The sequence below is a fragment of the Coregonus lavaretus genome (genome assembly GCF_964263955.1).
Source record: "Coregonus lavaretus genome assembly, chromosome: 10".
Taxonomy (NCBI): Eukaryota; Metazoa; Chordata; class Actinopteri; order Salmoniformes; family Salmonidae; genus Coregonus; species Coregonus lavaretus.
Genome location: NC_139997.1, coordinates 14,887,441 through 14,904,293, shown reverse-complemented (window position 1 = coordinate 14,904,293; position 16,853 = coordinate 14,887,441). Strand labels below are relative to the sequence as shown.

Below are 16,853 nucleotides of genomic sequence, written 5' to 3'. Positions count from 1 at the left end.
TTAAAAAAATACATTCAGTCCCCCAAAAAACATTTTGCTTAAACATTGGTGATTTCCTCATGTTGACAGGTCGTTTCAATAATATGGACTGCAGGTCCCCGGGTTATGTACAAAATGAAATTCACAAAAGGAATGCAAAATTGTGTGCAGTCCTTCTTTAAACTCAGTTAAAGAGTGGAGTCAAGGTAAATGAGAGAACAGAAAAACAGTTTAAGCTTTTGTATAAAAGTTTATACAGTTGAAATTCTAAACGTTACACAAAGAGAGAACACAAAACAAAAACAACATTGAAGGAACACGGGTGAAATTTCTCTTTTTTCTTCCAACAATGTTCTTACCAACAGTTTCAACTACAAAGTGCTAATTCCTCAAGGCTTACTACAAGCACTTTATCATTTACGTTTGAGTTATTTAGCATGCAGGTGCCCACTATAAACAAACTGTACGAGTACAATTACGTTATGTATTAAAATGTACCTTAAAAAACAACAAAAGGTTTTGCAAATCAAAAATGGTGTTCAACAAATACTGTTATGCAAGCAATTTAAATCAGCATAATTACAGCAAGGTCAGTCCAATGTGCTCTACTTATTTTGTTGAGTTAAGGAGATGAAGTTCTTAAAATGTGGCCATGTTTCAGTCCAGGTCCTACTTCCAGTTTTAATATTGCCTTGCTATAAAAGTGTTAAATAAAATATTAAATAAATGACCTAAAGAGCCACGGCAATATTTTAAGCTCCTGAACACAAGATTGCTTTACTAAACTGCTAATTCAGTGAATACAAAATGTCCACTTTGAAATGATCTAAAAACCTTTTTTTTTCTTCCATGGATGCAGTTCCTGGTCAACTTCACCTGTACACAAGGCTAGGGTTGACTTAGGTCTCTCTTTGATTCCCTTGCACTCTTTTTATAAATGTCTCTCTTTTTTTTTTTTTTTAAACATGTTCCTTCTTTCCAGGCCTTTAAGTTCTTCATAAGGCCTTATCTAACATCATCCAGGCATATTTATGAAGTTGGTGCTCAATGAAATAAAAATAAATAAAAACAGAAGAAAAGTCCTTACGCAGTTATCACACATTTGTGTCCGCTTGCCGTTTAGTCCTTAGGGTTCCAACTGCATCAGGAGGTAACCATGATGACACAGTCATGATCATCTCCATATCTACCCTGTCACACCAAGATCATCCCCTTCACACCAAAGCCACAAAGTCATTCCCGTCACACGTGATGGTGTCACTGGGACTGGTCAGGGCAGCCCTCCTCCATGGGGCTGACAGCGGTGGCCTCATCGTTGCTGCTGTCCACCTCCTGCTCCATGACGCTCTCCTCGTCCAGCCGCTGGCTGGTGTAGTCTGTGATCTCCAGGAAGCCGCTGGGCTCCATCACCACATTGGACTGACTGGAGTCTGGCATGATGGAGTACTGAGGAATTACCTGGGGAGTGGCGTAATGCATGTTTAGCTTTTCTTGTTGATAGATGTTAAAAGCAGAGATCAGTTGTGTTCTATTAAAAAGCTATGTTTAAGAACTGTTTATCATATGGCTCACAGCAACTTACCTCAATGACATCCAGGTCCTCTTTGCTCTTGGCCGCTAGGCCCTGGATGCGGCTAAACTGGTCATGCTGGGGCTTGGAGTGGGACGAGTGATGCAGGGAGGCCCCTGAGCTGCTGATGACCGGACCTGAGCCCCCCAGCGCCCCCAAGTCCAGGGCCTTTACGTAAGGGCTGCAGTCACTGGACGAGTCCACCACCATGGGTTCAGCACTGGGGTCGATCTCTGCCTCCATCATGGAGATCTTAAGGATGTCCGAGACGGAGGGCTTCTCGCCACCGGACGAGCCCGAGCTGCTGGGCTCGGCAGGGACCAGCTTGGCAGTGGCCTCGCCGCTGCTGGACACGGGCAGGGACTGGTGGCTGCTGCTACCGCCAAAGGTGATCTTGGTGATGCTGGCGCCCTGGGTGATGATTGGCGCCTGTGTCAGGAGAGAGAGGGAAAAACAGATATGGTTGGAACCATAGAAATAGAATGACTAAAACGGACATTGCCATTCATGTCAACATTTTGTAATAAGTGGACATGCAGCCATATTGAATGTACCCAAGAGTGTTACAGTCAAATTGCCATGGTCTGAAAGGGCTTTTCCCATTCTAGTAATTATATTTCTATGGTTGAAACTAGAGTAGGGCATGGGAAAACTCTAAAACCCAGGTGCTCCTTTTGAAAGAAAAACAATGGGAATTTTTTTTCAGGTGGTCATAAGTGGAGGGCTTTGAAGGTTTTGTCAGGCTCCCTGCGCTGCTGTACAAATAACGCTGATGTGATTGGAAGGGAATTGAGCATTGAGGCACGGTGCCCAGAGCTCCGTCTTATCTCCTTGATCTTAAAGGCCTACCAAAGGACAGGTGCTGTGTATAAGCACAAGATTTACACGTGTTATTTCTGTATGGAATGTGAACTATGTACATATGTTTGTGTATTGCAAATTATTTTAAATGCGCAGGACAAAATCCATCTTGAGGGAAAATAAAGTTTAAATGAAGTTCTATTCTAAAGCATTATGGCACAATGCATTTTACTATTGATGATTCACTGTGTCAACCGGATCTGTCCCGGACAAATAAATGTCCAAATAAATCAAATAGGCACCTGACCCTGGATGTGCATCAAAGAGGGAGGGTACTCACCTGGCTTGTGGCAGGAGTCTTGTCTGCACCCACCGGGTGGTGGGCCTGTAGTGGCGGTGGCTGGGACAGCTGTGTGTGGATGGGCCTGTGGTGGGAGGTGGGCGCCTGCTGCAACTTGGGGAGCTGGGGGGTGAGTGAGGGAGGCTTGGTGGGGGTGCCCAGGCCCGCCAGCTGGGGGGATCCCGAGGCAGAGGAGGGCCTCTCCTTCAGGCTCTGCCCTGGAGCCTGGGGCTTGGGCTGGTATTGCTCTTGGAGCTGGGGTGGCTCCTTTGCCAAGGTGGCGGTGGAAGGCAGGCTCATCTGGGACTTGCAGTGTAGCTGTGGGGGTTGGGGTGGGGTTTGGGTGGAGTGGGGTATGTGTCTGCCCTGCTCCGACTGGGGCTCCGAGTGTGACTGGCTTTGGTGATGGGGGGCAGGGGGCTGGACTGCAGCGGGTTGGATGGAGCGGTAGAACAGGCCCGTCTGGGGGTCCAGGGTGTCCCCCTCCAGTTCGCCCTCCTCCATCACAGTCTCCTCCGCATGCTTACTGTGGATCAGTTGGCCTGCCGAAGCCTGGAATAACAATGTACTATCAATGAGACTAGTGTCACAAGTCAAAGAAACTAATGCATACTAGAACATGTGATACTGGTATATCGATGTATTGGTATACTGTAGATAGATATACACTGCTCAAAAAAATAAAGGGAACACTTAAACAACACATCCTAGATCTGAATGAATGAAATAATCTTATTAAATACTTTTTTCTTTACATAGTTGAATGTGCTGACAACAAAATCACACAAAAATTATCAATGGAAATCAAATGTATCAACCCATGGAGGTCTGGATTTGGAGTCACCCTCAAAATTTAAGTGGAAAACCACACTACAGGCTGATCCAACTTTGATGTAATGTCCTTAAAACAAGTCAAAATGAGGCTCAGTAGTGTGTGTGGCCTCCACGTGCCTGTATGACCTCCCTACAACGCCTGGGCATGCTCCTGATGAGGTGGCGGATGGTCTCCTGAGGGATCTCCTCCCAGACCTGGACTAAAGCATCCGCCAACTCCTGTACAGTCTGTGGTGCAACGTGGCGTTGGTGGATGGAGCGAGACATGATGTCCCAGATGTGCTCAATTGGATTCAGGTCTGGGGACGGGCGGGCCAGTCCATAGCATCAATACCTTCCTCTTGCAGGAACTGCTGACACACTACAGCCACATGAGGTCTAGCATTGTCTTGCATTAGGAGGAACCCAGGGCCAACCGCACCAGCATATGGTCTCACAAGGGGTCTGAGGATCTCATCTCGGTACCTAATGGCAGTCAGGCTACCTCTGGCGAGCACATGGAGGGCTGTGCGGTCCCCCAAAGAAATGCCACCCCACACCATGACTGACCCACCGCCAAACCGGTCATGCTGGAGGATGTTGCAGGCAGCAGAACGTTCTCCACGGCGTCTCCAGACTCTGTCACATGTGCTCAGTGTGAACCTGCTTTCATCTGTGAAGAGCACAGGGCGCCAGTGGCGAATTTGCCTATCTTGGTGTTCTCTGGCAAATGCCAAACGTCCTGCACGGTGTTGGGCTGTAAGCACAACCCCCACCTGTGGACGTCGGGCCCTCATACCACCCTCATGGAGTCTGTTTCTGACCGTTTGAGCAGACACATGCACATTTGTGGCCTGCTGGAGGTCATTTTGCAGGGCTCTGGCAGTGCTCCTCCTGCTCCTCCTTGCACAAAGGCGGAGGTAGCAGTCCTGCTGCTGGGTTGTTGCCCTCCTACGGCCTCCTCCACGTCTCCTGATGTACTGGCCTGTCTCCTGGTAGCGCCTCCATGCTCTGGACACTACGCTGACAGACACAGCAAACCTTCTTGCCACAGCTCGCATTGATGTGCCATCCTGGATAAGCTGCACTACCTGAGCCACTTGTGTGGGTTGTAGACTCCGTCTCATGCTACCACTAGAGTGAAAGCACCGCCAGCATTCAAAAGTGACCAAAACATCAGCCAGGAAGCATAGGAACTGAGAAGTGGTCAGTGGTCACCACCTGCAGAACCACTTCTTTATTGGGGGTGTCTTGCTAATTGCCTATCATTTCCACCTGTTGTCTATTCCATTTGCACAACAGCATGTGAAATGTATTGTCAATCAGTGTTGCTTCCTAAGTTGACAGTTTGATTTCACAGAAGTGTGATTGACTTGGAGTTACATTGTGTTGTTTAAGTGTTCCCTTTATTTTTTTGAGCAGTGTATATTGGTGCATATTGATACACTGGAACACTTACCCAATGAACAGTGAGATCATATGACAGTGAGATAATGGAGTATAACATGCACTATCTATAAACTATATAATTAGAAAAAATACTTTGATAAAACATAGGTGAAGAAGAATACAAAGACTGACAAGGGCATGCATTCTAGGTAGGCATTTCTCTCACCAGTTGGACAATGCGTGTGACGGTGACTGCAGAGGAGGTGGGGATGGACTTGGCCATCACGGGGGTGTGGCTGGTGTTTTGCGAGGGTGCCCCCTGCTGCTGGCTAGCGGATATGCCCACGTCCCCCACGCCTACAGAGGATGGTCCGGCCCTGCTTGCTTTACCTGCACAAAATTAGACAGTCATAGACATGGAATAAAACTATTTACACTATGGGGTCGACACGAACTGCATTACTTTGAGCCATTCTTTAGTGAGCATGGGGAAGTATCGAACAGCCAGCTGTTTTTTCACTTTGCTCTATTCAGCCTGGTTAGGGCGGGGGCTACAGTTGTGTGTAAACCCCTGAAGAATACATGAGCAGAAAAGTGCATTATTTTACATCCATGGTGTAATATCATTATTAAGTGGTGACCAAGTATGATATACTTCAATGTACTTAGCAACAACACATTATGAAAAGGAAGTGAGCAACATATCCATTTAGGGCCAAAACACTTCTGGTTTTCATCCTCTCCTTCTAATAAGGGACTAATTCAGACCTGGGACAACAGGTGAGTGCAATTAACTACCAGGTATAAACAAAAAACAGAACAGCCCTGCTCGATATAGTGCACTACTGTACAGGGCAGGGCTGCCCAACCCTCTTCCTGGAGATCTACTGTCCTGTAGGTTTTCAGTCCAACCCTAATTTAGCATATCTGATTCAGCTTGTTAAGGTCTTGTTGCAGCTAATAAGTAGAATCAGGTCTGTTTAATTGGGTTGGACTGAAAACCCATAGGACGGTAGATTACATTTACATTTCAGTCATTTAGCAGACTTACAGTTAGTGAGTGCATACATTTTCATACTGGCCCCCTGTGGGAATCGAACCCACAACCCTGGCGTTGCAAGCGCCATGCTCTACCAACTGAGCTACACGAGACCACGATCTCCAGGAAGAGGGTTGGGCAGCCCTGGTATAGGGAATAGGGTGCCATTTGGGACACACTTGGAGTGGTCCGGTCACGTACCGTCAGTGACATATTCGATGGGTGGTTCAGTCTCTACAGTGGACATCTCGGAGGAGCTTAAGGCCTGCTGCTTCTTGTCCTGGGCCATCTGAAGGGGAACGGCCATCTGGCTCAGGTCTATGGTTTGCTGCCTAGGCTTGGCCTCGCCTTTCTCCTTCACTGTGAGGGCAATAGAGATTGTCACTATCAATCCTCTCATAAACAACTACTCCATTTATATTGGAAGGAAGTGGGGTGACAAAGTACCGTCGCTTATATGTGAATTAGAGTTCGGAGCAGTCTGAAAACTCAGGTGTCGGGAGCTGGGGCTTTCCTCCCAAGTTCAAGTTTTATTGTCACATGCACAAGTACAGTGAAATGCTTAACTTGCATACTCTACCCAACAGTGCAGTAATCAATATCAAAATAGTATAACTAATATATACAGTACCAGTCAAAAGTTTGGACACACCTACTCATTCAAGGGTTTTTCTATATATATTTTCTACATTGTAGAACAATAGTGGAGATATCAAAACTATGAAATAACACACATGGAATCATGTAGTAACCAAAAAAAGTGTTAAACAAATCAAAATATATTTTATATTTGAGATTCTTCAAAGTAGCAACCTTTGCCTTGATGACAGCTTTGCACACTCTTGACATTCTCTCAACCAGCTTCATGAGGAATGCTTTTCCAACAGTCTTGAAGGAGTTCCCACATATGCTGAGCACTTGTTGGCTTATTTTCCTTCACTCTGTGGTCCAACTCATCCCAAACCATCTGAATTGGGTTGAGGTCGGGTGACCGTGGAGGCCAGGTCATCTGATGCAGCACTCCATCACTCTCCTTGGTCAAATAGCCCTTACACAGCCTGGAGGTATGTTTTGGGTCATTGTCCTGTCAAAAAACAAATGATAGTTCCACAAAGTGCAAACCAGATGGGATGGCATATCGCTGCAGAATGCTGTGGTAGCCTTGCTGGTTAAGCGTGCCTTGAATTCTAAATAAAATCACTGACGGTGTCACCAGCAAAGCACCCCCACACCATAACACCTCCTCCTCCATGCTTCACGGTGGGAACCACACATGCAGAGATCATCCGTTCACCTACTCTGCGGTTGGAACCAAAATTCTCAAATTTGGACTCATCAGACCAAAGGACAGATTTCCACCGGTCTAATGTCCATTGCTCATGTTTCTTGGCCGAAGCAAGTCTCTTCTTCTTATTGGTGTCCTTTAGTAGTGGTTTCTTTGCAGAAATTCGACCATGAAGGCCTGATCCACGCAGTCTCCTACAAACAGTTGATGTTGAGATGTGTCTGTTACTTGAACTCTGAAGCATTTATTTGGGCTGCAATCTGAGGTGCGGTTAACTCTAATGAACTTATCCTCTGCAGCAGAGGTAACTCTGGAACTTCTTGAAATGTTCCGGATTGACTGACCTTCATGTCTTAAAGTAATGATGGACTGTCGTTTCTCTATGCTTATTTGAGCTGTTCTTGCCATAATATGGACTTGGTCTTTTACCAAATAGGGATATCTTCTGTATACCCCCCCTACCTTGTCACAACACAACTTGATTGGCTCAAATGGTGTACTCCTGAGTGGCGCAGTGGTCTAAGGCACTGCATCGCAGTGCTAACTGTGCCACTAGAGATCCTGGTTCGAATCCAGGCTCTGTCGCAGCCGGCCGTGACCGGGAGACTCATGGGCGGCGCACAATTGGTCCAGGGTAGGGGAGGGAATGGCCGGCAGGGATGTAGCTCAGTTGATAGAGCATGGCGTTTGCAACGCCAGGGTTGTGGGTTCGATTCCCACGGGGGGCCAGTATAAAAAAATAAAAAATAAATAAAAAATAATAACAGAAAAAATAAAAAACAAAAACAAAAAAATTAAATAATATATGTGTTCACTAACTGTAAGTCGCTCTGGATAAGAGCGTCTGCTAAATGACAAAAATAAAAAAGATTTTAAAAAATTAAAATAAAAAACGAATTAAGAAGGAAAGAAATTCAAGAAATTAATATTTAACTAGGCACCCGTTAATTGAAATGGATCCAGGTGACTACCTCATGAAGCTGGTTGAGAGAATGCCAAGAGTGTGTAAAGCTGTCATCAAGGCAAAGGGTGGCTACTTTGAAGATTTGTGTAAGCTTTTTTGGTAACTACATGATTCCATATGTGTTATTTCATAGTTTTGATGTCTTCACTATTATTCTACAATGTAGAAAATAGTAAAAATAAAGAAAAACCCTTGAATGAGTAGGTGTGTCCAAACTTTTGACTGGTACTGTGTGTGTGTGTATATATATATAAATAAATAAATAAATAAATAAAAAGGAAGAGAAGCTTAGGCCTATCCCCATAGAGAGAGAGATGGATATGCCAGCGACATGCTATGACACCGACATGCATTTCTTTATGTCAGATGGCTACTGCGTCTGCGATACAGATATAAACTTACAGGAGGTTAATTACACAATTTTCAAATCAGAATATTTTGTATAAAGATAAGTATTATATTGTTCGATTATAGGAGTAACTCTGGTAGGCCTGAAACATTCTTCCTCACTTCAAGTTCAACTGTCGGAGTCAATTGGGAGCGCTGGTGCTCACTGCCTTCATATCATAGGCTTGCAGTAGCTAAAGCTTAATAATAGTCACACCATACCAAACGTTCACAAAAGTTTCTGAACTTTATTAGGGTAATATCAAAAGTAAGTAAATCCATTGTTTATAAGGAATATAGGAGCAGGCTATTATATTGCGCAAACACAGCATGACAGTTGGAACTTAATTTGGCCAAACAAAATGTCTCAACAGAATGAAATATGGTTTAAACATTCACAAACGTTCTGAACAGGATACAGTATATGGCAGCAAGTGCCTACCCTACCTAACAAATGACAGAAATAGGCTGATGTTACTTATTTTACAACAGACATAATTATAACCCATCTTAAACTAAATACGGAGCACACAATTAAAAAGACAGATCAAATTTAATTTAGCGAATGAAAATGTCTCAACATTTTCTGAACAGATATTTTGCGCTGCTTTGGTAAGACTCTTAGCTCCGTCTACATTGTTCTCTTGCTTTGTGTTAATATAACGTATTTAATGAAATAGGCAATAGCGAATAGGAATATAAGCAATTTACTCAATGTCGACCATGCACTCCCCTGATGTGCGCTGCCTGATCCAATTCTGATCGGAGTAATTGTTTGATAGTGATTTTTGTGCGATCAATTTTTTATACCTGTCCATCCAGACAACTGAAATATATATTCTGGTTGTCCGACAATTTTTTTACTTGCCCCGGATGACAAGCCATAATGTCGAGCTCTGTAGAGTGTCTGCTTAATGACTAAAATGTAATGTTCACATGAGAGAGAGAAGAGTTAGTGGCAGGGTTAGGGTCAATTCCATTTCAATTCAGTAAATTCAGTTTCTGAATTGAAATGGAATTGACCTGGTAAGTGGCGTGATAGTTGCCATGATGACGACGGTCAGTCTGTCAGTCACCTGTTGTCTGCTGCAGTTCCAGCAGGGCCTTGATGGTCGAGGTGGCCGACTGGGACACGTCACCCGTAGACACGTCCTGGTAGATTATGGTAGGGCTGGACTTCACCGACACCTCGTGCTGCTCGGCCCACTCCTGCCCCCTGGAGGAGATGATGTGCACTACGGACTGGGAGTCTGACCGAAGACGACAACCATAACAATTCATGTTGTATATAAAATTGGGCTGATTCCCTTTCGATTCCAGTTGATTTAGGCATGGCATTCAAGTAGAAGGAAATTGAAACAATTATATTATGCGAGTGGAACTTTGTACCATTTGAAACTTGAAAGTTAAGGGAAATGTTATACTTAGCTTAATACTAGTGAGAATAGATACACTTTCGTACTACGGCAGAAGGCCCAAAAAATGGTCAAAGACTCCAGTCACCCAAGTCATAGACTGTTCTCTCTGCTACCGCACTGCAAGCGGTACCGGAGCGCCAAGTCTAGGTCCAAAAGGCTCCTTAACAGATTCTACCCCCAAGCCATAAGACTGCTGAACAATTAATCAAATGGCCACCCGGACTATTTGCATTGCCCCCCCTACTTTGTTTTTACACTGCTGCTACTCGCTGTTTATTATCTATGCATAGTCACTTTACCCCTACCTACATGTACAAATGACCTCGACTAACCTGTACCCCCGCACATTAACTCGGTACCCCCTGTATATAGCTTCATTATTGTTATGTAATCTTTTTGTGTTACTTTTTATTTTATTAACCATTTCTTGAACTGCATTGTTGCTTAAGGGCTTGTACGTAAGCATTTCACGGTAAGGTCTACACCTGTTGTATTCGGCGCATATGACAAATACAATTTGATTTGAAGTAGTCAACGGCTGTGTGAGACAACAATGCAAGAGCAATACACAGCAGTTTTAACTTGACCATGATTTATGTTCCCGTAATTAGCCTGCAGACTATATTATGGATTTTTTGCTCTGTGATGTGGAGTGATGCAACGTACTGTGACCGATGCCGTGGGAGCCCTCAGCGGGCGGGGACCTGCCCTTAGCGATGGCACCTGACTCTTCCTTGTGCGCCCTCTCCTGTGCGTAAGCCGGACCCGCATCGGCCACCCGGGATGTGTGCTGAAGGGTCTCGCTCACCAGCTGCCTGGTCTGCTCGCTCACAACCGCTGTCTGGAAGATGGGCTTGGGCTTGATCAGCACCTGGAGGGGCATAAAATGTTTAATGTTATTTGATATTACACACGTAGAACAGTCTCAGTGAATGGCAACAGGGAAATCTTTTTTTATTTGACTTTTTCCATAATGTAAAGCAGAGCTGAGACCATTGTCAAGTGTCCTGGTTGGTGTTCCTTTTTACATCATACTATTAATTAATGTGCCTATATAAAGTAGTATGCACTTAATATTAAATCAAATTTTATTTGCCACATGTGCCGAATACAACAGGTGTAGACAGTGAAATGCTTACTTACAAGCCCATAACCAACAATGCAGTTTAAAAATGCAAATAGTCCGGGTAGCCATGATTAGCTGTTCAGGAGTCTTATGGCTTGGGGGTAGAAGCTGTTAAGAAGCCTTTTGGACCTAGACTTGGCGCTCCGGTACTGCTTGCCGTGCGGCAGCAGAGAGAACAGTCAATGACTAGGGTGGCTGGAGTCTTTGATAATTTTTAGGGCCTTCCTCTGACACCGCCTGGTATAGAGGTCCTGGATGGCATTAAGCTTGGCCCCAGTGTTGTACTGGGCCATACGCACTACCCTCTGTAGTGCCTTGCAGTCGGAGGCCGAGCAGTTGCCATACCAGGCAGTGATGCAACCAGTCAGGATGCTCTCGATGGTGCAGCTGTACAACCTTTTGAGGATCTGAGGACCCATGCCAAATCTTTTCAGTCTCCTGAGGGGGAATAGGCTTTGTTGTGCCCTCTTCACGACTGTCTTGGTGTGTTTGGACCATGATAGTTTGTTGGTGATGTGGACACCAAGGAACTTGAAGCTCTCAACCTGTTCTAGTACAGCCCCGTCGATGAGAATGGGGGCGTGCTCAGTTCTCTTTTTTCCCCCCTGTAGTCCACAATCATCTCCTTTGTCTTAAGCACGTTGAGGGAGAGGTTGTTATCCTGGCACCACACGGCCAGGTCTCTGACTTCCTTCCTATAGGCTGTCTCATCATTGTCGGTGATCAGGCCTACCACTGTTGTGTTGTCAGCAAACTTAATGATGGTGTTGGAGTCGTGCCTGGCCATGCAGTCATGGGTGAACAGGGAGTACAGGAGGGGACTGAGCACGCACACCTGAGGGTTCCCAATGTTGAGGATCAGCATGGCATTTGTGTTGTTACCTACCCTTACCACCTGGGGGCGGCACGTCAGGAAGTCCAGGATCCAGTTGCAGAGGGAGGTGTTTAGTCCCAGGATCCTTAGCTTAGTGATGAGCTTTGAGGGCACTATGGTGTTGAACGCTGAGCTGTAGTCAATGAATAGCATTCTCACATTGGTTTTCCTCTTGTCCAGGTGGGAAAGGGCAGTGTGGAGTGCAATAGAGATTGCATCATCTGTGGATCTGTTGGGGCGGTATGCAAATTGGAGTGGGTCTAGGGTTTCTGGGATAATGGTGTTGATGTGAGCCATGACCAGCCTTTCAAAGCATTTCATGGCTACAGACGTGAGTGCTACGGGTCGGTAGTCATTTAGATAGGTTATCTTAGTGTCCTTGGGCACAGGGACTATGGTGGTCTGCTTGAAACATGTTGGTATTACAGACTCAGTCAGGGACATGTTGAAAATGTCAGTGAAGACACTTGCCAGTTGGTCAGCGCATGCTCGGAGTACACGTCCTGGTAATCCGTCTGGCCCTGCGGCCTTGTGAATGTTGACCTGTTTAAAGCTCTTACTCACATCAGCTACAGAAAGCTTGATCACATAGTCATCCGGAACAGCTGATGTTCTCATGCATGCTTCAGTGTTACTTGCCTCGAAGCGAGCATAGAAGTGATATAGCTAGTCTGGTAGGCTTGTGTCACTGGGCAGCTCACGGCTGTGCTTCCCTTTGTAGTCTGTAATAGTTTTTAAGCCCTGCCACATCCGAGGAGCGTCAAAGCCGGTGTAGTACGATTCAATCTTAGTCCTGTATTGACTCTTTGCCTGTTTGATGGCACATCAGAGGGCATAGCGGGATTTCTTATAAGAGTCCGGGTTAGAGTCCTGCTCCTTGAAGGCGGCAGCTCTACCCTTTAGCTCAGTGCGGATGTTGCCTGTAATCCATGGCTTCTGGTTGGGTTATGTATGTACGGTCACTGTGGGGACGACATCATCGATGCACTTATTGATGAAGCCAGTGACTGATGTGGTTTACTGCTCAATGCTATCGGAAGAATCCCGGAACATATTTCAGTCTGTGCTAGCAAAACAGTCCTGTAGCTTAGCATCTGCGTCATCTGACCACTTCCTTATTAACCGAGTCACTGGTGCTTCCTGCTTTAGTTTTTGCTTATAAGCAGGAATCAGGAGGATAGAGTTATGGTCAGATTTGCCAAATGGAGGGCGAGGGAGAGCTTTGTACGCGTCTCTGTGTGTGGAGTAAAGGTGGTCTAGAGTTATTTTCCCTCTGGTTGCACATTTAACATGCTGGTAGAAATGAGGTAGAACGGATTTAAGTTTCCCTGCATTAAAGTCCCCGGCCACTAGGAGCGCTGCCTCTGGATGAGCGTTTTCCTGTTTACTTATGGCCTTATACAGCTCATTGAGTGCAATCTTAGTGCCTTAGGTGACTTTGTGCACCAGCTGTTGTTTACAAATATACACAGACCGCCACCCCTTGTCTTACCGGAGTCAGCGTTCTATCCTGCCGATGTAGCGTATATCCGCCAGCTTTATGTTATCCATGTCGTCGTTCAGCCATGACTCGGTGAAACATAAGATATTACAGTTTTTAATGTCCCGTTGGTAGGAAAACCGTAATCTTAGGTCGTCTAATTTATTTTAAAATGATTGAACCTTGGCTAATAGGATTGATGGAAGAGGCAGTTTAAATCGCTCGCCGTTGGATCCTTATAAGGCACCCCGACCTACGTCCACGATATCTCCATCTCTTTCTCATGCGAATGACGGGGATTTGGGCCTTGTCAGGTGTCTGTAGGATATCCTTCGCATCCGACTCGTTGAAGAAAGAATCTTCGTCCAATACGAGGTGAGTAATCGCTGTCCTGATATCCAGAAGCTCTTTTTGGTCATAAGAGACGATGGCAGAAACATTATGTACAGTATAAATTACGCGAAGAAACACATAATAGTACAATTGGTTAGAGGGCTGTAAAATGGCTGCCATCTTCTTCGGCGCCATTCTAAAAATATCTTAAAGCTACAACATTGATTTGTTAAATTATAGCTCCACTGACTTGATGCATTGGTAATTCAAGACAGAGGTTTAAATATATCCAAGACAAAGAGCTTTGAGTACAAATTGATCTCCACACTTCTACGGGGTGAAGTTTCCCCAGGGTACAGACAGATATAGGATCAGCTTCCCCTCCCCCAACCCTAACCATTAGTGGGAGAAAGACAAAACTGACCCAAGACCCAGCGTCAAGGGGCAACTTCACCCTACACCGGCTGAGACAGCACTGGCCTGGTACTAACCTGGGTCTTGCCCTGCTGGCCGTACACTATCTTGGTGGGGATGATCTTGGTGGTGGGCTGCACCCCGGAACCCATGCCTTTGGGCTGTGTCACGATCATCTTGGTGATGGGTCTGGAGGCTGTGATGATGGCTGGCTTGGACCCCGGAACACCCTGCAGTGTCTTCTCACCCTAAGGCACAGAAGCATTCATATTAGGATTAGGGCTGTCAAACAATTTAAATAATGAATCTCAATTAAATTCTGTAGTTAGTCGCGATTAATCGTTCATTTCTTATTTGCTCAAATTTGGTGCTAAATAAAGATTTTTCCATTAAAAAAAAAAGCAGTGTATTGAGTTCTAGGCATGTAGGGACTGAAACACAAAACATATTCTGTATCAGAATGTTTTTAATGGCATATTCACCATAAACAAGTTAAGCAATACAAAAGTCCTGTAACTTATTAATGCTCCCAGTAGGCCTACTAATGCTCCCTCAAATTCTCTCTCTCTCTCACACACACACACACACACACACACACACACACACACACACACACACACACATTAAAGCATCAGCCATTCACAATTACTGATTGGAGGGTTGGCTCTAAGAAAAACAAAACGGGCTCTATGGATACAAAGAACAAAGACAATCACCTGTCCAACAATGTCATGAATTCCACAAAACATAAACCTGTGACCATACACTTCAGACGTCCTCCTATTTATTTTCACTGAGCCGGTGCAAAGACAAACAAGCCTGTTGCCATTTTCAGATGATAAAGCTGCTCTCTTCTTTTGTACGATACACCCCCAGAGTGAAAACAACCTCTCACAGGGTACTGAAGTGGCAGGCGTTGCCAGGTACCTTTGTGCAATGCAGGCTAGCCTGGTGTGTGCCCCTGCATACTGTGACCACAACTGTAGTGGACAGTCCATCATGTTGATGCTGGGCTCTGCTTTGTTACGCTCCACACATTTCTCAATGGACTCCTCCTCATCAGACCCATACGAACTCAAGAAAAAGGGCAGCTTTCTTCTTTGTTGGCTCTGACTCTGTTGCTTTACCAGGTTGCTGTGCAGGCCTCTCTTCCTTCAGCAAGTTGCTGACCAAAGCCCTCACCCCTCTCAGGTCTGGGAAGGCACTTCAGGTCCTTAAACCTTGGGTCGAGTGCTGTGGCGATCTTCAGCCATATGAGGTTGGTGTTTTCCTTGCGTTTCTCCAGGTCTGTTGTGAATGTCAGCATGAATCTTACCACTTAGGCAGGGTCATCATCAGAGCTCTCCATCACCCGAAAGAGATGGCACAAAGCAGGCAACACCACTGAGCATGAAATGTACTTCTCTCCTCCCAGAAGTTCAGTCAAGTGCCTGCAATGGAAGATCATTCAAAATCACTTCAGTCAATTGTGAGAGACTTATAATACACAGACACACGCAAAAAATATTATTCTAACACTAATAGTGAGATAAAGAAGATTACCTGCAGGGCTCCAGTAGTGTCTCCAGTTTCTGCAGTTTCTCCAGTTCAGCTGTGGTTGGCATGGTGATGCTCGTTTTCTGTTGGGCCAGAGCATCTCTCAGTAATTGTTGGTTTCTGTGGACAAGCTTTACCATTTCCAGAGTGGAATTCCATCTTGTTGTAAGGGTAGGTAACAACACATCTACCACGCTGACCCTCAACATGGGGGCCCCTCAGGGGTGCGTGCTCAGTCCCCTCCTGTACTCCCTGTTCACCCATGACTGCATGGCCAGGCACGACTCCAACACCATCATTAAGTTTGCCGACGACACAACAGTGGTAGGCCTGATCACCGACAACAATGAGACAGCCTATAGGGAGGAGGTCAGAGACCTGGCCGTGTGGTGCCAGGATAACAACCTCTCCCTCAACGTGATCAAGACAAAGGAGATGATTGTGGACTACAGGGAAAAAAAAGAAAGAGGACTGAGCATGCCACTATTCTCATCGACGGGGCTGTAGTGGAACAGGTTGAGAGCTCAAGTTCCTTGGTGTCCACATCACCAACGAACTATCATGGTCCAAACACACCAAGACAGTCGTGAAGAGGGCACGACAAAGCCTATTCCCCCTCAGGTGACTGAAAAGATTTGGCATCGGTCCTCAGATCCTCAAAAAGTTATACAGCTGCACCATCGAGAGCATCCTGACTGGTTGCATCACTGCCTGGTATGGCAACTGCTTGGCCTCCGACCGCAAGGCACTACAGAGGGTAGTGCGTACGGCCCAGTACATCACTGAGGCCAAGCTTCCTGCCATCCAGGACCTCTATACCAGGCAGTGTCAGAAGAAGGCCCTAAAAATTGTCAAAGATTCCAGCCACCCTAGTCATAGACTGTTCTCTCTGCTACCGCACGTCAAGCAGTACCAGAGCGCCAAGTCTAGGTTCAAAAGGCTTCTTAACAGCTTCTACCCCCAAGCCATAAGACTCCTGAACAGCTAATCATGGCTACCCGGACTATTTGCACTGCCCCCCCCACCCCACCCCACCTTTTACGCTGCTGCTACTCTGTTTATTATCTATGCATAGTCACTTTAATTCACATGTACATATTACCTC

The 16,853-nt window shown here is 45.6% G+C and overlaps 1 protein-coding gene across 1 annotated transcript in view; it reads right to left on the bottom strand.

Annotated features, from left to right (window-relative positions):
- Positions 1-212: 212 nt before the first annotated feature.
- LOC311135720 (BRCA2-interacting transcriptional repressor EMSY-like) overlaps positions 213-16,853 on the bottom strand; it is a 44,131-nt gene continuing 27,490 nt past the window's right edge. Inside the window, exons 14-21 of the mRNA XM_084169746.1 lie at positions 14,290-14,460; positions 10,652-10,856; positions 9,644-9,817; positions 6,133-6,291; positions 5,119-5,282; positions 2,691-3,242; positions 1,562-1,978; positions 213-1,437 (exon numbers count right to left, since the gene is read on the bottom strand). Of these exons, the coding sequence (XP_084025872.1) occupies positions 1,237-1,437; positions 1,562-1,978; positions 2,691-3,242; positions 5,119-5,282; positions 6,133-6,291; positions 9,644-9,817; positions 10,652-10,856; positions 14,290-14,460 (2,043 nt within the window). The 3' untranslated portion in view covers positions 213-1,236. The remainder of the gene's footprint in view (positions 1,438-1,561; positions 1,979-2,690; positions 3,243-5,118; positions 5,283-6,132; positions 6,292-9,643; positions 9,818-10,651; positions 10,857-14,289; positions 14,461-16,853) is intronic.